The 23,618-nt window shown below is 38.4% G+C and overlaps 1 protein-coding gene across 2 annotated transcripts in view; it reads right to left on the bottom strand.

Annotated features, from left to right (window-relative positions):
* The window catches only part of LOC137344444 (leucine-rich repeat-containing G-protein coupled receptor 6), a 210,760-nt gene that overhangs the window by 36,107 nt on the left and 151,035 nt on the right, over window positions 1–23,618 (bottom strand). For both annotated transcript variants that reach the window (XM_068007413.1, XM_068007414.1), the window contains exons 5-6: window positions 15,512–15,727; window positions 9,629–9,700 (exon numbers count right to left, since the gene is read on the bottom strand). In XM_068007413.1, the coding sequence (XP_067863514.1) occupies window positions 9,629–9,700; window positions 15,512–15,727 (288 nt within the window). The remainder of the gene's footprint in view (window positions 1–9,628; window positions 9,701–15,511; window positions 15,728–23,618) is intronic.

The following is a 23,618-nucleotide window of genomic DNA, read 5'->3' as shown; positions in this document are numbered from 1 at the left end:
ACTCTACACATAGCAGCCTCATCTGGTATCTTTACTACAACAGACTGCCTTATTATATCAGCAGCTTTTAATAGGCTTGAATTTTTCATGACAGCATCATTATTTAGTAGCTGCTAGGATGATAGCCAGAAAACCATGCATAGAGGAACCCTTGTAATCCACTTCACCAAATCTCATGATCACCAAAACCCTTAATAACTAAATTGCTTCCAATCTTTTTACACACTGATGCTTCCCTCGCAGTCCTGGCAGTCTTTTTTTTTAATCTTGAGTACCAGCAATTCTTCAGTGTTCCTGTAGATTGTCTCCACTTTGTCTTAGCCCTATCACGGAATTGTAATCAAGTATTCTGTGAAAGGTTGTCAGTTGCTTTTAATTACGCGCGATGATTCCAGATTCTTGTGCCAGAATCCCACTTCCCCTCAACAAGAAGACACAAGTTTTTTTTCATGCAGTGCTGTTTATATTTTCTTCTTTTCTTACCACTACTTTTGTCTCTGGACAAAAAAATGCCTATTGTAGCCTTTTTGTTTCTGTCGATCTCATCATTTAAAGGACAAACGCTAGATACACTTATAAATAATTCACCTGTCCAGCCAATCACTCTAAGTATTTAGTGTATTGAGTATTTCTGAAATGTTAATATTCATCTTTTATTGTTCCACAAGTAATTTTCCACATTTTTGGACTATATAATATATGCCATTGTAATCGTTGCCATGTCAACAACTGAAACATATCCAAATATTTGCTTACCTTTGATCTAAATGAAAAAAATGGCAATGCAATAAAAATATAGTGATTTATTTTTTTATGTTGACATTACAGTGCTACAATTTGTGCCAGATCTAGAACATAAAATCAATTGGCTTTTTTGTAAATGTAACTTTGGACTATGAAAAGCAGCAGCGAGGGATCTAAAATCACATGGGGATTCTGGCAAAAACATTATTAGGAACCTGACACTTTATAACGTCTATCATTTGATTCAAGTTTATACACCAAATGGAGCAAAACCAATGAGTAAATACTTGATTTATTTAATGCAAGAAAGGCAGGCTTAGATCACTGAAGGAAAACTTGCTTGCTTTAGTGAAAAGACACAAAAATAGGTTTTTGAATAAAGGGACAATTATCTGACTGCACTCTCAGCGGGGAACTTTGCCTGCCAGAAGTTGATACTGAAAATTCAGGTGCCCACTTGATTTTTCCACCATTAATTTAAATAAGGGTTAGGGGTCACACCCAGTGCCCACCACCATCGAGGTTTCGTGTTACTGATGGAGCTGCACAGAAGCTGCCCTAAGTTATACTAGCACTGTGCATTTCAATGGCGAGGTCAATTCTGAAGCATTGTGCGTAGTTTTGGTTACCCAGTCTCAAGAAGGATACATAGATGCATCAGAAAGGTTTCGGAGAAGAGCGATCAGGATGATTCCAGGCCTCAGGCAACTAAATTATGAAGAATGGCTCAAGCAACTAAATGTATTTACAGTGGAGAAGAAAAAAAAGAGTTGAGGGGAGACATGTGTGATATAGATCTTCAAAATAATGAAAGGCGCACATCAAATCAAAGTAACCAAGCAATTTAATTTGGGCAATGATCAAAAGATTGGAGAATAGCATTGCAAAGTTCACAAGATTTGTGCAAGGTTAGAGGTGAGAAAAACATTCTTTCCTCACAGGAGAGTGGATGTGTGGAACAGACTCCTGATAAAGGTAGTTGCTTCCAGGTCAATTGGCACTTAAGAAATGGAGCTTGATTGATATATATGAGGAAGGGAGATTGAGGATTAGAGAGATATTAATAGCACTGTTTGATTTTCTTTCCAGGGCAGGTAGAGAAAGGAATTAAGTATTCTTTAAAGTAGGGGTCAACAGAGGTGGGTGGGGGGATCAAAGAGTAGTTTATAATAGAATAATAAAACATGGATTCTGGGTAGAATGGGCTCGATAGGCTAACTGGCCTTTTCTCACTCCAAATGTTCTTATGTACTCATTTTATTAATACCACAATGGCCAGTGCTCCTCTGAACCTTCCTTTCTTCTCCCTTCTAAGCTTCAGAAACCATCCTACATACTTTCACTGGGATGTCAATGGGTTGTACAGGAGACTAATTCCACTACTTCCTACTTTAACTCATTTTATCCCAGGACCAAAATGGTGGCACTCCTTACTTCCCTTTCTTCTAATATTTACAGGCTTTTAAAAAACAAGCTTGGTGTCACCTAACTACGACTTCTTGATTTAACTCATTTTTTTCCCACTTGGCAATATCCTCCAATAAGGACCTTGGCCCTTCACACAGATTTCTAAAAAAAATGCATCTATGTTAGGTTCTTTTTAAATTGCTTTGAGAGTTTGTTTTTCTGCTGAATTGTGAAACTTTGGCATAACAGTAGACTGGTCCAAATTGTTATTTATAGCACATTCTGGAGTAGCGGTGGCTGGGCCAGGTTTGAATGTTCAGCTCATTGTGACACCTTCCATCCAGCCAAACTCAAACAAAGGCATTCACTTCAGTTTGAATAATACCTCTAAGGTTGCTGGCAAACAATTGCTTTCGCATCACTGCATCTCACACTGCTTTGGTTTGACTCCAAGTGATGTCAGGTTTACAAAGTCCTTAGGGGACACTTGGAACTCATTTTTTAAACTTGCCCAGAACTTACTTAAATGTTGAGAGTGCCAACACTCCTAGCCACATTGAATATAACAACTCCTTGCATTTGTATAACATCTTTAGTATGATAAAGTACCCAAGGTGCTTCATACATTAGAGAATGTACCAAACAAAGGTTGGAGAATGAGGCGGGTTGACCAAAAACATGCAGCAAAAGTTACGTTTTGAGGACGTTTTAATGGTGGAAAGGAAATGGCATGGCAAAGTAGCTTAAGGAGGGAGTTCCAGAGGATGGAATCCAGATAACTGAAAACTCTGCCACCAAATGAGGAACACTGGGACAAGGAGGCCTGAGACAGAACAGCACAGGATGCAGGCTGGGACATAGGGATGGAGGCGGTTGTAGAGATAGGGTGGGGCTAGACCATAGAAGGATTTGTAATTGAGAACAATTAATTTGAATTCAGTGTCTTGGGCGAGGGGAAGCCAATGGAGGTCAGCAAGGACATGCAATTGGGACTAATATAGAAATACATAGAAGTTACAACACAGAAACAGTCTGTGTTGGTGTTTACCCTCCATGTGAGCAAATAGTGCTAATCACATTTACACACCCTGTTCCCGTATTCCTTCCACTTCTTATCCTTCATTCACCTATCCAATCTAATCTTGGATGTTTGACATAGTTTCTGCCTCAACCTTTAACCCTAGAAATGAATTCCACAGCCATAGAAGGATGTGTAATTGAGGACAAGGATTTTGATGCAGAACAGGTTGCAGTTGGCATATTTTTGGATAATTTGAACTTTCTGCAGAGAGGAGCTCAGGGGGTTAGAGAGGAAGCAATGTTGTGGAGGTAGAAGCATACAGTATTATTGATGGACAGGAAATGGGAGTTGAATCCTAACTCCGAATCAAATAGGACACTCAGGTTTCACACTGTCTGGTTTGACCTGAATGTGGAAAGATGAGAGGGGAATGGAGTCGGAAGCAAGGGTACAGAGGCGTTTGTGGAAGCTGAATAAAATGGCATCGGTTTTGTTGATGTTCACCTAAAGAAAGTTCTGGGTCATCCATTATGTTGTCAGATAGTAGTCTGACTACATAGAGGTGGTTGAGGAATCGAGGGAGGTTGTGGAGAGATAGAGCTGAGTGTCATCAGCATACATATAAAAACTGACTTTTTGTGCCTGCAGAAATTGGGGATAATTTTCCAAGCCCGTGCTTCCAGTAGGGATGTGTGTCTGCTGGCAGTGCATACTGAAATTTGCATAGGTGCTGCTCATTTGTGTTCTTGAGATAAAATGAGACAACTTTGAGTTAAACTGGGTAAAGTTCAAATTGGTTTCCATTGAGTAAGTGAGCTCAGATTTTGGGCTTGTGCTTATCACTATGTAAGTAATGGAACAAAACCAGAAAATGCTGGAAATATACAGCTGGTCAGTCAGCACCTGTAAAAAGAAAAGGCTTTTCCCTTTACACACACTGACTGATGTGCTGTATATTTCAAGAATTTTCTGTTTTTACTTCATATTTCCAACACAATCAGTTTACTATAGCCTTGGCACAGATAACTGAATAAAATAGTGGCTGCATGGGAAGCATGCATTGAACATCCTGCTATGGTGTTGGTAGTCATTAGCCAGTTGTGCATTGATGGAAATAAATCCCTTTCTGTTGTTGTAGACTGTGTCATTGTGCCCAGGAACCCAGATTGTCACGTAGTGCCATCACTGACCCTTGTATTTTGGGAAATCTGCAGTCCAGTGAAATTGGACAGCCCTGCCATATTGGTGCTGATGTCCAGTGGCAAAACAAATGAGAGTATTGGCCTAGCAGAGCAATGCATCAGTCACCTAAGGTCTCCTGGAAGGAGGTGGAGGCATTAGGGTTGAGGGCAGTGGTGATCTTGGCACCTCGGGTGCCATTCCGCTTCCCTGGCATGCCTTCTTTGTTGTTCATCCTCTTGCATGATGCACAGAGCAGTCAGACAGCTGACAAGTTGGTGAACTTGATGATTTTCAGGCTCCTGTTTCCCAGGGCAGGCATTTCAGGGCTAAGGAATGGCCATTGTAACTTAATGGTTACTTTCTCCAACAGCTGCCCAATTTCATGCTGAATTTCAAAAGCCTTTGAATCGAAGCCTGCCAGATGACCTATAGATAAATTTTTCTCCCCTGCAAAGTGCTTTGACCTAAATAAATAAACATTTTGAAAGTCAATTTGAAAAAGAAAAAAAGGATTACGCTTAGTGATTTAAAAGGAAGCACCGTTCTCTATCTGTTGAAAAAATAAGCAAAGCTCCCTGTTCATTTTCAGTCCATTTGAAGAGAACAGAAATGTTGGTGCTTGTCAGTTTCCATTTGATCAGGTAATTAGACCAGACTGGCCAAACAATTTGAATGACATTTGCCGAGATCAAAAGGCAAGTTGACTGTTATTCGCAAGTGTTAAGATTTTTCAAAGGCATTCATTGCTGTCCATAGGCATATAGCTGTGCATCCAGAGGTATGTGATCCTAACAAGAGATTAGCTTTTCTGGGCTCCTTACAATCACATTTCCATTTTTAATAAAAACTTTTTTTTGAAGTATCCCTCAATACTATCAAAACAGTAAAGCCACATTAAAATATTCCATGAACATTTTCTTCCAATTTGCTGTTAAAATTCCCTTCCCTTTATTTTGTCACAACTTGCCCTTTCTATTTCCTTTCTAATTGCAAACTCTGTCTTTACTGGCATCAACAAGCAAAAAGTACTGAGAAGATATTAATCAACAATGTTTGTTTCAAAGAATTGATGACTGCCTAATTGCTCAAGGTTTCTGTATTACTGTCAGCCTTTAATCAAGCTGACTGCAGACCTGCTACTGAATTTCGTCTGCTGTTAAATGACAAACTTGTAAAAAATGTTGGCTTGGATTTTGCTGTAAAAATTACAGCACTCACCGTTATTCACATGCAAATCGGACAGCAACTTCCTGCAACTGCACATGCACAGTTAAATGTGGAAATCTGGAAGTTGCTGTACCAGATGCAATGCTCCTCCAAAAGCTGTGCGAACGCGGCATCTCGCTGTCTGGCTCCCGTTCAAATATATTGAATGACATGAAGTTCCTGTACTTACCTGATAGATACAGACTAAACTCACCAATAAAATTTAAGTCATTGCAAGTCTGTATACCCTTTTAATGGCGTGGTAAGTCTTAATTACTGCCAAACAACTTTTCTGGCACTGAAAATTAACTTTTACAAGTGTGGAGTCTCAATCCTTCAGATTTTAATTGTTTGTTGAGCAGTTAAAATATAATTCAAATTATTTAAAAAAAAATTATTTCTGACTCTTTTATCTCTGTCCCTTAATTCAATATTTCTTACCCTCTCTTTATTTTGCTTTCTGTACCTGATTTGACATTGAGTTCACTATTCTAACTTACACTTCCTGGTTCTGACTGTGCTTTTATTAACGATGCTTCAATCTGATTGCTTAAGGAGATACACAGCTCCTTGCCCTGTTCACACAAGTCCCAGATTCCCTGTAGAGGGTGCAGTGCTTTTTGGCTCTCTAATTTAGAGGAACTTCCCATGCAAAAGCTCATAGAAAGTCTATGGGCAAGTGCAAAAGCCTATTCACTGCTCACAGCAAAATCTGGCCCATTAATACATAAAATAAGGCAAAGAAAGTTCTATAACTCTCAAATGATGATTCAAGTCTGACATGGTTTATTGACCAAATGTTTCCAAAACAGGATTTGACTGTAGGAGTGGAGTCTGTAAGTGAAGATTTGTCCCCTCGTTTGGTAATATGCAAACTCTGACATGTTCAAGTTGTCTCTGGCCCTTTTCATTAATATATAAAAAGAATGATAGTGCATTTCTTATATGATTATTTATATGATAAATGTGGGAGTATATGATGCAAAGATACATTTGAGAAATAGGAAGGGCTGCTGCATATTTTAACAAAATATGCAGCAGCCATTTATTGGCAAGTACGACTATTACCTCTGATGTTACTGTGTTACATTTGAATTTCTACATGAATTACAAAGCATATGCAAAATAAATATAAAAGCTCTTGTGATCACTAAATTTGCCAAATTCTCAAACTCTGATTTTTTATATATATATATATTCTAAGACCCTCATTGTGATCCAATGGCACCTGTACTAATCACAGCACAGGAAATATGTCACATGATCTGAGTTTTCATTATAACATTTTTGAGTTAAAATGACGCACAGACATAATGGCATGAGATCATGTGATGCAAATGTCAAAATTTGGGTAATTATACAGAACAAGATAAGACTATTTGGCCTATTCCTACCATGCGAATAATCACGGAAAACTTTGAAGAAGATAAAATCCAGTAAAATTTTTCCCTGATTCCGTAGAGGACTTAAACGAACAATCGAACATTCAAACTTAACCAGTTGCATTTCACACGGTCCCAGCAGCACGGGAATTGCTGTATTCCATAGATTATTTGATCATCACATTTATCATGGCGAGGGATGTTAATCCTAGAGAATGGATCTCTTCTGATCTAATGCAGCCTTTGTCAGCATCAAGCACTTCCAGGTCAGGCACAGCACAGCCAGATGCTGGGTAAAGCTCCCTCTACTATACCTGAATAACAGGGGTGGGATTTGTCTTGGACGCTAGTGCACAACAGGTGATGGCGCACGGGCATCACATTGAAGTCAATGGAAACGAAAATCAGGCAGAGTGTAAAGTGGGTTGCAGTACTCCCCAAGACAGATTTATCTCCCAAAGTGTCTCAGGTCCAGTCTCAGAAGAGCATCCCCTGCTGCACCAGTGTGGCATTTTTTTTTCCATTTCCCATACCAGCCATTCTGTTGCCTCTCTGAGTGAGACTGGTAATTAATGCTGAATTAGAGACAATTTTAAGCTGTAGGTCCATTCCCACTAGGAACTGGATTGATGCTAGTTTTACTCATTTTACATACAGACAGCAGACAGAGGAGACTTTCAACCAATTAGTTTGGGCTGGATTTTTACCCAGACTCCACTGATGAAAGGCTAGTGTCTAACCAACTGTGCCACCCAGTTCCCTTTTTTAAAGGAATTTAATCAATTAAAGGAACTAAAAAGGAATTAATCAATTAATCATTAACTGTTTTTGATGAGTCTATCCCACATATCTATAATAGTGTGAGAAAGAGGAATTTCAGCTTTTCTTAGCATCAGCTACATTTGAGGTTTATTCATTTAGACTATTTTCTTCTACCTCTTCATTCAAAGTTCAAGCTAAATAAACATTACCTGCGCTTTCAGTATTTTAAAGATCTTGATCATGTCCTCTCTTAGTCTTTTCCAATGAAAACACATTCAATTTTGTGAGTCTCTATTCATAACTTAGCATCTGTTCTGAACCCTATTCAATGCATCAATGTCTCTTTGAAGTAAAGGTGTCCAAAACACACAATGTTCTAATCAAAAGCGCTTGACATGCAGCCCAGATCTCAATTAGCCCTATTGGTAACAGCTTCAAACTGACTAAGCACTTACATGTTTCATCTACTGATGTACACTACAGTAAATTTTCTACAGAAGAATTCATTTTCTATTCCTTAGCCCAGATCCCTTTGAATACTATCAATAAATCTGTTAACACCTGGCTTCATAACTTTGTGCCATCAAAAAATGTAATAATAGTACTAGAAGTACAAACCTCCATATAATTTGTGGATAATGTAAACTGTATGGAACAAACCCTACATAGCTCCATTAGACATCACTCTCAGTCAGTCTGTTTGTCATCACCTTCTGCTTACTATTATAAAGACAATTTTCAAACCAGACAGTTAATTTTCATTACTTCCATGAACCCCAAATGCCTTTCACATGTGGAACTTTATCAAATGTCTTCCGAAAATCCAAGTACAAAATGATATACATTGAATAGTCTCTAATGGAGTTACCCCCTCAAACAATTTTAGTACTGAGGAATGATGCATTGCTTCTAAAAAAATCCTGACATCCCCATACAACCTTTACGTTCTTTAAACGCTGATAGAAACTTTAAAATACTCTTATGTCTAACTCTTTTATAAAGATCCATTTATTTAATTAAAATTTAAAATTACATTTAGCTTGATTGAAAAATTAAGAGGGTTCCAAAAAATTCTTACTTGGCCAGCACTCTTGTATCCATTTCAGTGCTGTGTCACTAATGAGCTATTTTAGTCACTACTGGTCAGTACTGTTTGCTCTGCATAGACACTACTGGAATTAAAAATCATGGATATAGTAATGTGAAGTAGGGAGCACAACCATTACCAAAATACACTAAAATAGTTTATTTCTTTCATTTCGGTTTGAATAAATGAGAAGAATAATTGTCCTTCTCCCATTCCTGGCCTGCATTACCGCTGCATTGTAATGCAACTTATCACCATTTTGAAAGTGCCTTCTGGAAAGTTCGACTTGTTCTTTAGAACTGAAAAGCATTAGTCAAGTGGCTAAATCACATGGGAGGAAATCAAAATATCTTGGAGGGGAATAACTGTAAAATTATGACATTTTTAGAAATCATCTCCCTACTCCAAAAAAAATATGAGTGCTCAAATCTAATTTGAAATCTGAGAGTCACCATGGAAACAGAAAGCTTCCAGTTTGGGGATGTACATTCCAGGCAGCTCATCAAAAGTGTTTCTTCACATTGGTCAGGAGTGCCAGAGAGATTTATAATGTAGAATATAGAGATGATGCTACTCATTTAAAAGTAAAAGAAACATAATAATATCATTGCATTGGGGCTAATCTTGTCTGTTTAAAGCTCCTGCGAGTGCATTAACAATAGATTGTTAAGATTAGCAAAATTCATAAAACAGTCACATGCTCAGTTACATTCATTAGAAACAGACCATTCCCTCCCATGGTGTGATGGTAAAACTCTGCAACTATCGTTCATTGCCAGTTGTTGATTTTAAGGTTGCCATTGCCTCAGTTTCAGCAGCAACTACAAGGTTACTTACAGTGTTTCCAAGCTGTGGAGTCCATCAAAGCAATTCCGTCCAAGAGACTGAATATTGTTGTTATGGAGATGCCTGTAGATGACAATAAAGGAGGATGACAAAAGGGAATACGAAGAGGTTAGGAAAGAAGCAAAAAAAGTTAGGAAAGCAAAGAGGAACTACAAAATTAAGTTATCAAGGAACATAAAAAGAAGTAGTATGGTATTCTATAGACATATAAATAACAAAATAAAAATCAAGATAGGGTTAGGGGCACTAAGGGATGCACAAGATAAACTCACAGATAATGATTGCAAAATGGCATCAATACTGAATAGTTATTTTGCCTCAGTATATACCAGGGACACTAACAAGGAGGGTGTGACATTAAAAGAAGAGAACAAAAATAAATTAAAGACATTTAAGAAAGAAAGGGGGAGACGATTTATAAACTAATCAAACTTAGAGAGGATAAAACCCCATGTTCAGATGGATTGCATCTGTGCATATTAAAATAAGTTAGAGAAGAGATAGCAGTGGCACTATTACATATATTTAAAAATTCATTAGAAAAGGGAATAGTGCCATAGGACTGGTGGACAGCTAATGTGATTCCTGTATTTAAAAAGGAGATAGAACAAGTCCAGGGAATTATAAACCAATTAGTTTAACATCGGTGGAAGGAAAGATAATGGAATCATTACTCAAAGATGTAACTGAAAATTTTCTAGAAACCAAAAATATAATAAATAATAGTCAGCATGGATTTCAAAAGGGAAGGTCATGCTTGACCAACCTTATTGCATTCTTTGAAGAAGTAACAAAGAGTAGACATCGGTAACGTACTAGATGTAATATATTTGGATTTTCAAAAGGCCTTCGATAAGGTACTTCTTAGTAGGAGTTGTTCACAATTTACATTAACGATTTGGACTTGGGAATCGGGAGTACAATTTCAAAATTTGCAGATTACACCAAATTGGGGGTGGGGGGGTGTAGTTAACACAAAGGAAGAATGTGACAAAATACAAGAAGACATTAATAAACTTGTAGAATGGGCTAGTAATTGGCAAATGAATTTCAATATAGATAAGTGTGAGGTGATGTATTTTGGTAGGAAGAATAAAGAGGACACATACTGCTTAGATAATAAGAGTATAAATGGGGTAGAGGAGAAAAGGCATCTAGTGGTACACATTCACAAATCACTTAAAGTAGCGATGCAGGTTAATAAGGCCATTAAAAAAAAGCAAACCAAACACGAGTTCATTTCTGGAGGGACAGAACTGAAAAGCAGAGAAGTTATGTTAAATTTGTATAGAATCTTGGTTAGACCATATTTGGAGTACTGTGCACAGTTCTGGTCTCCATATTATAAAAAGGATATAGAGGCATTGGAGAAGATTCACAAGGATGATACCAGAACTGAGAGGATATATTTATCAGGAAAGGCTGAACAGGCTGGGACTCTTTTCTCCAGAAAAGGGAAGGCTGAGGGGTGGCCTGATAAAAGCCTTTAAGATAATGAAAGGGTTTGATACGATAGACATAGAGAAAGTGTTTCCACTTGTGGGAGAGTCCAAAACTTGCGGTCATAAATATAAGATAGTCACTAATAAATCCAATAGGGAATTCAGAAGAAACTTCTTTAACCAAAGAGTGGTAAGAATGTGGAACACATCCACAAGGAGTATTTGCGGCAAATAGCATGGATGCATTTAAAGGGAAGCTAGATGAGCACATGAGGGAGAAAGGAATAGAAGGATATCCTGATAGGATTAGATGAAGAAGGGTAGGAGGAGGCTCGTGTGGAGCATAAATGCTGGCATAGACCAGTTGGGCCGAATGGCCTGTTTCTATGCTGTAAACTTAATGTAACTCGATGTAATTTAAGAAAAGTCCATTCAGGAGATAAGCTAAAAAAAGTTAAGCTGTACAATTTTAAACATCCAGTGCAATTAAAAAGAAACCATGACACTTCTGTTAAAAAAAGCAAAAATTATGAAGTAAAATTAAGAAAACATGGAAAGGTTTCTTAACAAATGCAGTGCTGCTCGCATCTTTAAGGGTTGTGCTAGTTGGTTATTGAGCACTAGAACTGCTATCACTAATCATGTTTGCTGAACACTTATTAGAATTAACAATAGAAACAGCTGCTAGCTCTGTCATGACTGAATATATACAACAGAGTCTCACAATAGCTAATTATCATGTTCATTCACTGCAAATGTTGTTTTGCCTATTTTTATTTTATTATTGAGAAGTCTGGGTGCAGGCTCGAGACTCATAATGAAGAACATCATGATAGTTTAGATAGTTAATGAAGTTGGTTCTAAGTAGTTGGATTTTAAATCAGTTTTTTCCATGCGTAACTCGGAATAAGCGTTTACATTTTAGCAGATGTCCGTTGAGGTTGTGCAGATGTGATAATTTTGACAGATAAATTATATAGATGACCAGAAAGGGAACTTTATAATTCCATATAAATCTGAATGATGTACATTCTGGAAAAATCTCTGTCTTTACAATACAATGAGTGATTTGCCTCTCTCAATGACAAAGTCATTAGGCAAGGACTTCTTTAAAATTTTATGTAGGAGTTTGAGAAAGTAACAGAATAGATGACATAAGAAACTATACTTGAGTGCACACATGTTACTTTTCCCCTGAAATTTTGGATTAAAAGCTAATGTAAATTTTCAAGTGAGTGTTGGCCTACATGAGGGAGTGTAGGCAAGGAAATCCTGTTGCCAGCTTTTGATGAGAGCCTGGTATTTTGCCAGCATCTTGCTGAAACTCCCCATTTTATTGTAGTCAAACATGGAATTCTCTTAAGATCACTCTCCAAAATTAAGCCAATTAAATGAGTTCCACTTTTAGTAATTAAAAACAGCCAATCTTGAAAGAAATACCATTTAAATTATTCATGATTAAGCCTGTTCTTCACTAAGTCCCTTGGTGGCATGGTTCAAAGTAGATGAGCTTTGCATGGAGGACAGGAAGAACTGATGTCTTCCTTATAGCAAGAGTACTTACTGCTACTTCAGCACACAGCAACACCTGTACTGCTTCCTCCCCTCCCATCCATCCCCCCCCATCTGAAGGAAATTATTTGGAGCCCAAGTGAGTCGAGCTGAAGAAGGAATCTGAGGAAAATTGGAAGTACAAACAATCTAGTATCAATTTATGGTAAATGTTGGAAGGTTGAAGCAATTATAGCTAATTTAGATGTTGATTCCAAAAAGAGATCCATATATTTTACAGGCTGAACAATTACCTGTACCAATATATATCTGTGTGTTTAGCACCAGCCATTATGAGAGCTGAGAATCAGTAAATTTGCAGTGTTGTTGCAAATAAAATATATGACTTTTATTTTTCAATGAATTAAAGAGCCGGAGAAGTAAAAGAGTATGGTATTAAGATCATAGCATCATAATAGGTTAAGCCAATGCAGTTATTATTCATCATTATACCTACATGAATGAAAGTACCTATTAAAAAAAAATTAAAAATTCATGTTGGGGATAATTTTATTGTATATTAGCACTGAAGAATGGAACATTTCCTTTGCCAATTTTTGCATCAGCCATCAACCTCAAGCAGCCCTGGTCAGGTAAGCACAATTTCGATGGGGTATGAAGTTTCCTTCTAATCTGATCTAACAACGTGCCTTAACTCCCACCTTAGCAAAACAGCCCCTATTACAATAACATGAATATTTCCGTTTCCCAAGCCAGTTTCTGGCTCAAACTGCCAATTTAGTGATGATTAATGCCATATTTTAGGAAAATTCATGTTGTGGACATCTGTCCACTTGGAACTTGGTTGAAATGACCTAAATCTATATCACTCAAGATCCTTAAAACTAACAGAGAGGGGAAACTTTCTTGCCACCAATCTGAAATTTTACTTTTTATTGCTAAGTTAAGTAGATGTCATCTATGTGCTGGGGTGCCTGTACAGTGTTGCACATGGAAATAGACAGGAGCACTATGAGCCCTTGTAGACTTTACAATAAAACAATGATGCAATGAAGCACCTTGGCATGTTTTACTTTGTTAAAGATGCTATATAAATGCAAGTTATTATTGTTGTACAAGATCATATCAGATCCGCACAAATCCCCAATTTCATTCTCATATTCATTCACATATTAGCAAAACATTCATAGTAAAGTTTTGCCTCTTTTGAAGCTTTAAGCAGGTAGATATGTCTTTTGGTTCACACTGAACAGTCAGTGGCTTTTGATGTATGTGCCTGTGCACAGGAGGTTGAATGCCCAAGGTACATTAAAGGATCTGGTAACAATTTCCCAGTAATTAAGAAACCTTAAAGAAAACCCACATTTTTCTTAATACAATACTTTTGCAACACTTCAGCAAGCTAACACGGTCAAACACCTATTAGCTCCAGTGAATGTTACCCCTAGGTTAGAAAATTGGAATTATGCCTGGCTGCTTTGTGTGATATTTTGCACATAAACTATTTTTGAACAATTGAGTTGTTAAAAACAACACCTTTGATTCATTTTTTTTTCATCTGCAGGCATAAAGGTTCCAAGTGACTTTTACTTCACTTTATCATTTGAAAAAAATGCTTCATTCTGGAAAATATGGTGCTGCCTAAGGTGGGACAGACACAGAAAGAAAGAAAGGTGTCAACCTTGGCTTAGTATAGCACTCTTGCCTCTAAGTCAGAAGGTTGTGGGTTCAAGTCCCACTCCAGAAGCTTGAGCACACAATCTCGGCTGACACTTCAGCACAGTACTGAGGGAGTGCTGCACTGTCGGAGGTGTGGCCTTTTGGATGAGAAGTTAAACCGAAGCCCCATCTGACCTCTTCAGTGGATGTAAAAAAATCCTGTGGCACTATTCAGAGAAGAGTTGGGGAGTTCTCTCCAGTATACTGGCCAATATTTATCCCTCAACCAACATCACTAAAAACAGATTACCTCATTGCTGTTTGTGGGACCTTGCTGTGTGCAAATTGGCTGCCACATTTCCCTACATTACAACTGTTACTACACTTCAGAAGTACTTAATTGGCTGTGAAATGTCCTGAGGTCATGAAAGGTGCTTTATAATGCAAGTTCTTTCTTTTTATATAGCATTTTCAAATGCTTAGGACATCCCAAAGCACTTCAGTCAATGAATTACTTTTGAAGTTTCCAAAAAACAGCAATGAAATAAATAACCAGTTAATTTGTTTTGGTGATGTTGTTTGAGGGATAAATGTTTTGTTTTCTGATTATGTTATAAATGTTAGCCAGGACACCAAGATAACTCCCTGCTCTTCTCCAAATAGTGTCATGGGATCCTTCACATCCCACCAGAACATCTCATCCAACAATGCAGTTCTCCCTCAGTATTGCACTGAAGAGGCAACCTAGATTATAAACTGAACTCAAGTGGGACTTGAACCCACAACCTACTGACTTAAAAGCAAGAGCACTACCACTACCACTGAGCCAAGCTGATATTTGGTGGATAGTTTAATAAAAGAAAAGGGCATAATAACATTTTTCACTTAAAACTACCAATAACCAACAATTTCTAAATGAATTATTAGGCAGTGTGGTAGCTCTAATAAAAAAAGGGACTCGTTCCAGATGCAGGATTGCCTGCCTTAGTTCAGAAAATGTTGACCATTCCCAGCTTGACCAGGAGGTGGAGCACCAAGTGGTCAGAACCTCCGAACAAAGCGAGAACTGGTAGAATTTGATTCCACCTCATCCATTTGGATTGCGGCTTTCAATAGGGTTCTTTCATGAAGGGAAGACATGAGGAAAGAAATTGGGAGGAACATATTAAAAAGAAATAGATGGTTTTCACTAAAGCTAATCACCATTCTTATCTGGTTTGCTTACCAAAACAAAATCCATTTTTAAAAATGCAGTACTTACAGTACAACTAGGCTGGATAGGTTGACGAATGCATAGTCAGGGATGTGTGCTATTTTGTTGAGAGCTAGTGTCATTGCCTGGAGTGAAGGCAAGTTGTTGAGAGCTCGAACAGGAATTTGTGTCAGTGCATTATCATCAAGCCAGAGATGCCGCAGGGACTGCAACCCTTCAAAGCTGTTCTGAGGTATATCTGAAATCAGATTTGCATCCAGACGTCTGTAAGAACAATAAAGTTGAAATTACTTATGAATTTTTTTTTGACATTTTGTTACATGCTGTGTATGGTAACCAGTTGACAGTAAAATAATTAATACCATTTAAATATACAAAGAAATTATCTGCATTTATGTATAGTGGTAGAGTTATGTCTGACCAATAACCAAAAGCTGACATGAGATAGACTAGTAAGGTACACGGGTGAGTAAGGATAGAATTATACTCGCACTTTATCCATCAGTGGGAAGTGGTTCTGAGTGTACATAAAGGCAAGAGTGATATTATGACACAAGAGACTGCCAAATATAATAAAACCATGGAGGTATGAAAACCTTCAAGCAGACTATTTCATACCCAATTTAAGTTCACACTGAGTGTAGTGTAACTTCAGGCACAAAGAACAATAAAGCTTAACTATATCAATTTGTTTTTGACGTTGATTTTAAGAGTATTAGATTTTTAAAGTTGGCAGGCTCATTTCTTTCCTGTGGTGGGGTGGGTTGATAAAAACAGAGATTTCGGGAAAAAAAAACACCATAAAGTTTGTTCTCGTGAAGTTACTTTCAATACTCAATTCTGAATACACACAGTTTCACTATTAAAGTGCAGCTCCATAAATCATGAATCTGCATTTAGTGGCTCGATTTTAACTCCCGGACGGGAACAGGGCAAAGGGCGCTGTGTGCCCGTCCAGAAGTGGCAGCAGGTGGGCTCCATTGATTCTAACGGCCTGGCCTCATTAACATGTCACTTGCTGTGATTAAAAGGACCGGGAAGTCGGTGGGAAACGACCGCTTGGCCATTAAAACCCGGCGGCAATAAGCCACTGCTAGGGATCAGTGGGAACAGTCCCCGACACAAGATAAATGTTCAGGAGAGGAATCCTGATTGCTGGGGGGTGAACCTGGGGCAAGGGGGCCCCAAGGTTTCCTTCTGGGGCTTAGAGGATCACTCCTGCCCCTCCTGGCCCACAAGGAAACTAAAAAAACATATATCTTGATGGGCATCTCTGGCCCTGGTTCCTGGTCCTGGCAGGTTTGGCCTGGCGGAGAAGTCATCACTACTTCCCTGCTCAGGCCTGAGGTTAAAATACAGATCAAGCCCCAATAATGTCATCAGAATCCGATGTGCATATTTAAAGAGGACCCCGCCGACTTCGGGTGTCCTTGCCACCTGATATTTAATATTGCAATCGGATAGATTGGGGCAGGAAAGCGGTAAGTCTCCTGCTCCACTTCAACAGCCCCCCACCCCCCCCCCCCCACTGCTGTCTGGTTTCTGCCAGATGGAGGAAGTTAAGAGATCAGCCCCTATGTATTTGGTACTGATATGACTTACAACTAACTAGCATGACTCATTTAAACAAGATTTAATTTATTGCTCGTACAAACAGATTTGCTAATGGTTACACCTCTCTAATAAACAAACATATCCATTATCTGAGCACTCCTATAAAGTTAAACCACTGACGGTTATTTGTACTGGTTCCAATTGCCAACGACATTTCCTATGTAGCCATAAATTGGGTCTTTTGACCATATCCAATGATATGGTTACATTAGGTGATAGGAGGTTTTAAAATATCCTTACCAACTCCTCAGGACTAGGCCACTGGATGGCAATGGCAAGAACAAGACATTATACAAAACCAATTCAAACCAGTATTTGCTCCAAATAATGTTAAAGCAATTGCATTTTTTGAATTAAAAATTAATTTAGATACACTAGGCAAAGTCACACATGTCACCTAACAAGGTCAACAACTTAATAAAGAAATCTCAGGGGTATATCAGAACGATCTCAAAGGTTTCATCCTTGCTTCAAACAAATGGTTAAGTGGGTTTTACCTCTTTTACCCTAAGCTTGCACTGCCTCTGCCTCTCTGGGTTGGTAAATAAACACATGACTGCTTTAATGAAATTTATTTTCAATTTTAAACAGAAAAATTCTGTCAGTAATTTTCGCAAAGAGGGTAGGAAGCGCATAACTTGTGACCAATACCCTCTGTGAATGGCTAGATTTCCTGTCAATCATAAAACATCCAGAAATTAACTCAAAAAATATTATTTATGTGAACTAAGAGTCATGAATTTTTTTCAGATTAAAAATTAGAGAACAACAAAGCAGTTTACATAAGAAGTCTGATATACAAAAAGAATTGCCTTATACTGCTTCTGGGATTTACAGCAGCTGTATAAATACATCTTATGTAAACAATGATTAAATGTAAACAATATAACTGTATTTTTCTCTGTCTGTCTCAGCTTGACACGCTTTCTAAATTAAAAAATACATTTGAAAAGTTTTTATTTAAAAGTTTAGGTGAAACCCTTTCAGGAACCAAGCAAAAAAGCATTTCACTATTATTCACTGCCTCTCATCAACCTTTAATGTAACCTTTGACTCAATGGGATTGATTTTAACTTGTTTCACCTGGTGTTAATGGGGCTCCGCTCGGCTCCACAAAAATAATCTAGGTTGCCTCTGCTCTGGGATATGACCCCCCACCCCTGCTCCCCTCTACAATTGCGATCCCCCCCCCCCCCCGCAAATGTAACTTGTTGGTGGTCAGGACGGCCCGATATAGGTCAACCTTATCGGGCAGTATCAGACGCCAATACCTTGCCGGCCTGATGTAAATGAGACTGGGATCTCAAAATCACGGCTGTCTCTTCGCTTTGGGTAGGGCCGACCGGCCAGCGTGCTCCCCCGGTTGGTCATGCAAAAGTCAAAATAGGCACCAGTGTGCACAATAGCAGAGGATATCCACTAGTAAGCTTTAATTTTCCTCACATGCATGCCATCCTGTGCTGCACACTGAAAGAATATAGCCCAGATATCAACAAATTTCCACCACTGTCTTGACTTGTGCTAATTGTTGCCATGTCCCAGTTTTACTCCTTGTACATTCAATGATGCTAAATCGGGTAATAAGAAACTTTCACAACCATCTCAACTTATTGTATATAACAGAATTCTGGTCTAATGTGTCGGAAGGTTTACTTAGTGAAAACTAAAGCTAATGTTTAATAAATGGAATGCCAGGAGCAAGAGGCTAACCAGACCCAGTGAATGTGTTTATCTACAGTCCTTACCTTTACACCAATACTCATTAACCAATTCACATCAATACTTACACTGAGGTAACATGCTCTGCAAAGTCTGCTTTAAAACACTGTAAAGATGATTTGTGACAGTTGGCACAAAGGAGACAGTAATTATATTAATTAGGAACATTTTCCACATATGACAAAATAGCAATCAACGTTTTCAAAATCTATTGCTCCATTGCAATCTTCAAAGAAAGATTAGTATAGACTTGTTAGAAATAGTAGAAGGCAAGCCCAATTCCACAACCTATATTTTAAAAGTAATTATGGCTGCTTGTGAATTTCACAGAACGGTCCATTGATTAACATAAAAAGAAAGCTAAAAAAACATCTCACTTCTTCAAAAGTTGAAAATTTAATGTGAAGTTGACGTTTCTCTCTCTTAAGCTTCATATTATATTACAGGACTTTTGTGAATTTTGTGCCAAATGTTACAGGACATTGGAAATTTTGTGCCAAATGTTAAATCATATAGAAATGCTAAAATAACACGAGGCTTTGGATTGTTATAGTTTAAGGAGAAAAAAATCCTTTAATCTTGTTTCCATGGTTTATTAAAATCCAAACTATGCCAGAGACAAGTTATTCCTAACGGTCAGAGCAACAAAATGAAAGAAGCTGGATTAATTTATTTTAAGCTGAAGAAAAGGTGCACTGACAGCATTTCACTGACACCTTCTACACAAACACCATTCTATGCACTCTTCCCCCAACTTTCTGCATCTCGCAGTGCAAAATAAAAACTCATTCTTTCCCAGAGCCTCAAAACTATGGAACTTCTTATCTCCTTCAGTCTTTCTTTCCTGCTGCAATCTACATGTGTTTAAAACCTAAGGTTTCTAGTGGGGTATTCTGTATCCTAACAAAACCTAGCTCTTCTCAGTTCTTCCTGATTTATCTCGTCTTCTTTCGTATACTTACCAATCTTTATGGCTTCCTGCATTATGGACTTTGGTCCTTCATCAGTGTTTCTCAATTTAAAGAAAATCAACTTTGAAGTGAAAAAGTCTTGGAATACACCAATTCTAAAGGGAATTATTGATCCTATATTCGCTTCAAAAGCAGAATTAGAAATCAATTATTTGCTTTGACTTCAAGAAAGACAGCTAGGCAAAGAGAAAAAAATATATTTTTGCTATCCCTCTTCATCCACTGAAAAAGTTGAAAATGACTAAAATTTTGGAACGGTGGCATTACTCTACATTTTAATCAGATTTCTTGCTTCCCCACATAAGGGATAGTAATAAAAAGCTCCCCTGGTGATTGTTCAGTCGCTCGATGGGAAATGCAGTATGTGGCGTGGTGCAGATCCTAATCATACAAACAGGAAGGCTCCAGATTCAATCCCTAGTCTACATTGAGCTAGCTGATCCCTGCCGAAGGACCATTACAATTGGCTTCAATTTCCACTTTAGGGAAGGTAAAGAAAACAGCATGGGCTTCTGTTCCTTATAACTATCCAGTAACCCTGGCTTGTCTGCATGCTGGGTGAAGACAGACCAGGCACCTGTGATGTGATGCCTTCCACAGTCAAATAATCTGCTTACCTTCACTGTCCAAACTCATACATGAAGAATGACCACGTGGATGAGATACCAGGCAATGTCAGTACCAGTCGAATCAAAAAGCACGGAAAAAAAAAGCTTCCTCTGAAATGCATTTGGTAAGTTCTTAAGTGAAAACTCCCTTGAGTCTATAGGCTGCTGTCACTCTCTGCTGCTAACAACAGCACTTAGACCCAAATGCCTCCACCTTCAACATTTAATACAAACAACATCAAACAGCAAATTTACAGGATGGGTTTGAATGATCCTGGAAACAGGATACTGAAGCCTATGATGATGAAATATGAAACATCTGGACGTGGTCATTTACCACATATAATGCATTTTGTGTTAAGAATGACGATGTGGGCTGCTTTGAAAAAATGTATACCATCAACAAAACATTTCAAAGTACATAAATCAGTTTGCCAGAAGCGTGTGCTCTGTGCAGGAGCAAGCCAGAAGTATGAATCTTAATCTTTGACCTCTCCTCATTGCCCAAAGGCAGGCACTTGCTGCCTTTCAGTCAGCAGCATTTTCCATTGAAAACTATAGGGAGCAGTGGGTCAGAATTGGTGGATGTGTCCATGTTTTCTTGCATAGCCACTTTGTGAGATCAAAGTCACTGTCCAATGACATGACAGGGGGAGCATTTGTCTTTCCCCACAAAAATGTCAAGTTGCTGTCAACAAATTGGCTGTAGTCTCCAAATTGGATCTGGCTGGATTGATGGATTGTGGTAATCTAGAACATTGACGAACAGCCCATCTGTTAACTTCACCTGCAAAAACAGGAAGGCATTTTGCTAACAGCTATATATCACTATACTAGTGGCAAGAGTTACACAGATCAATTGTAATTGTTTTGTGATATGGTTAAAAGGAAAATGCCACACTAGTACATTCTAAAATTATATAAGTAAAGGTAATTAAATTACAAAATATAAACTCCACCTTAGGTGGTATAGTACATAACCTGCTTCTAATGGGTTTGCAGTAGTGTATCACAAGTTTCACTGGTAAGGCACTACACTACACTGCAGGTAAGAAATATAAATTTGCTTTGCTGTGAGTGAGTGATTGTTTGAGTTGTTGAATAAGCACAAAGTATTATTAAGAAAAAAATTCCAAATATATCTACCTGTCAACCTATCTAATCTTAAATTGCCATTCATTCATCCATCAGTCAATATTAAAATTTAAAGTGAACTGACTCTCATACAAGAGGACTATTATGCAAAACAATTTGTGTTATGCCCCCTTCTCCAAGGATTCCCTAACAGCAAAGTGGGTAATGGCATTACCCAGTGTCGTGCTAAACCTTGCAGACTAGAAGATTCCAGGTTTGATTTCCAAGTTGTGTCAAGTTATTTGAAAGTAGCCAGGGCAGTGATAGACTGAGTTCGAGGACAGGAAACACCTGCATAAGTTTATCTTCCTGATTGCAGTCTAGTGATTCCCGCTGGAAAGTGCACAGGTGGACATTCGGTGAGAGCAGAATGGTGCTTAACTCTGATGTCCTTTAAAATTGAGCAGTCTGCTGACATCATTTTATGGAGTCACACATGAAGAACGGCCACTTGAGCAAGGTGCCAAAGGGCTGATGCTGCCCACTGAACCATGTCCTGGCATGAGGTATAGTTCCATTGACAATATTCAAGAGGGGACAAAATATTGCCATTTCCTTCCAGTTGAATACAACTGTTGTAGTCTTCTCAATTTACCACACTTTTTTTCCAATTTCATCCCTTTTCAGCCAATTGTCTTTAACTAGGAGAGGTAACTGAAAATTCCATTATGATGATCGAAACCAATGTTTTGAGTAGAACAAGGTTATGTTAAGGAATGTACAGCCATGGGGCAAAATGAAAGGTGGAAGTTTCCCCTATTTAGCAGGCTGGCTGACGACTGATGACAAACAACCAACCACCAACACCACCATATACTTTACATAGTGCTCCTCATATAAAGCAACATCTTAGAGTGTTATACATCGAAGAGAGGAAGTAAGAGAATTCAGACCACACTTTTGAGTATTGTCACCATTTCTGGACAACGGGAGATATTCAAGTCCTCAAGGATGTTCAGGGATGAACCACAAGACAATAGGATGATCCATATCATCAGGGGACTTATTTACAAGGAAAGCCTAGAGAAATTTAGGCTTTTCACCTTTGAAAGGAGGTAACTGAGATGTGATCTTACATAGATATACAAGATAGCAAATTACACAGAAAAGGTAAATCCAGAACAACAATTCAAATTAAACTGACTCTAGAACAAGGAAACACAAACTGGCAATAGGAAGATTTAGAACTGAAAGTTTTTCTTCATGTAAAGAATGAACAACACGTGGAATAGACATCCAGGTATGGCAGTGGAGGCAAAAACCTTTAAAACATTTGAAAAACAGTTGGATTCTGTGATACCGAGGACTCCATGCTCTTTTTGGATAGGTGAGCTAAGATAGGCTAAATGGTCTTCCTTGTCTATATTTATTTTGTGAATCTATGGGGAGAGACATGATCAAACTGAAAGTTTTTTTAGGAAGCTTTTGAATGGTGGAAGAGAGATAGAAGGATAACGTGACATTGAAAGAATTCTAAAGGGCAGTGGTGTCATGGCTAAAAGAACAGCCTCTGATCATGGAATATTGGGGATGGAGGACAAGCAGTAATACAGAGTAAGAGGGACAGACAGTCTGGGCTGAGACATCTGATTAGAGGAGATCACAAAAGTATGGTTCAACAAGGCTGTGGAGGGATTTGAAAGCAAGGACCAGCATCTTGAAGTCAATCTGCTGGGGCACAAGGAGCCAGTGAAGGTGGCTGAGGACAGAGTGATAGGTGTTCAAGACTTTGCGTCAGAGAGAACTCGAGTCTTGGAATTCTAGAGGCAGGACGACCATTGAGGAAAGCAATTGAGAAGTCAATCCATAAGGTGATGGAGACATGCATGAATGTTTTGGCAGTGGAGGGGTAACTTAGGTACATAAACAGGCAATGTCCTGGAGGTGGAAAGTTGTCTTGGTGGTGGACTAGACATATTGTGGGAAGTTCAGTTCAGGAGTCAATTAAAATATCATGATTGTGTACTACTGGGCCCTGTCTAAGTAAGCAGCCAGGGAGGTTGATGGAGTCAGCACCAGAGGCTCTTAGGTGCTGCAGAGAACCAAACAGAATGGCATCAGTTTTACTAACATTGAACTGTAGGAGTTTACAGTTGATCCAGGACTTGG

Source organism: Heptranchias perlo, chromosome 27 (genome assembly GCF_035084215.1).
Source record: "Heptranchias perlo isolate sHepPer1 chromosome 27, sHepPer1.hap1, whole genome shotgun sequence".
NCBI lineage: Eukaryota > Metazoa > Chordata > Chondrichthyes > Hexanchiformes > Hexanchidae > Heptranchias > Heptranchias perlo.
This window is presented reverse-complemented; position numbering and strand designations above follow the sequence as displayed.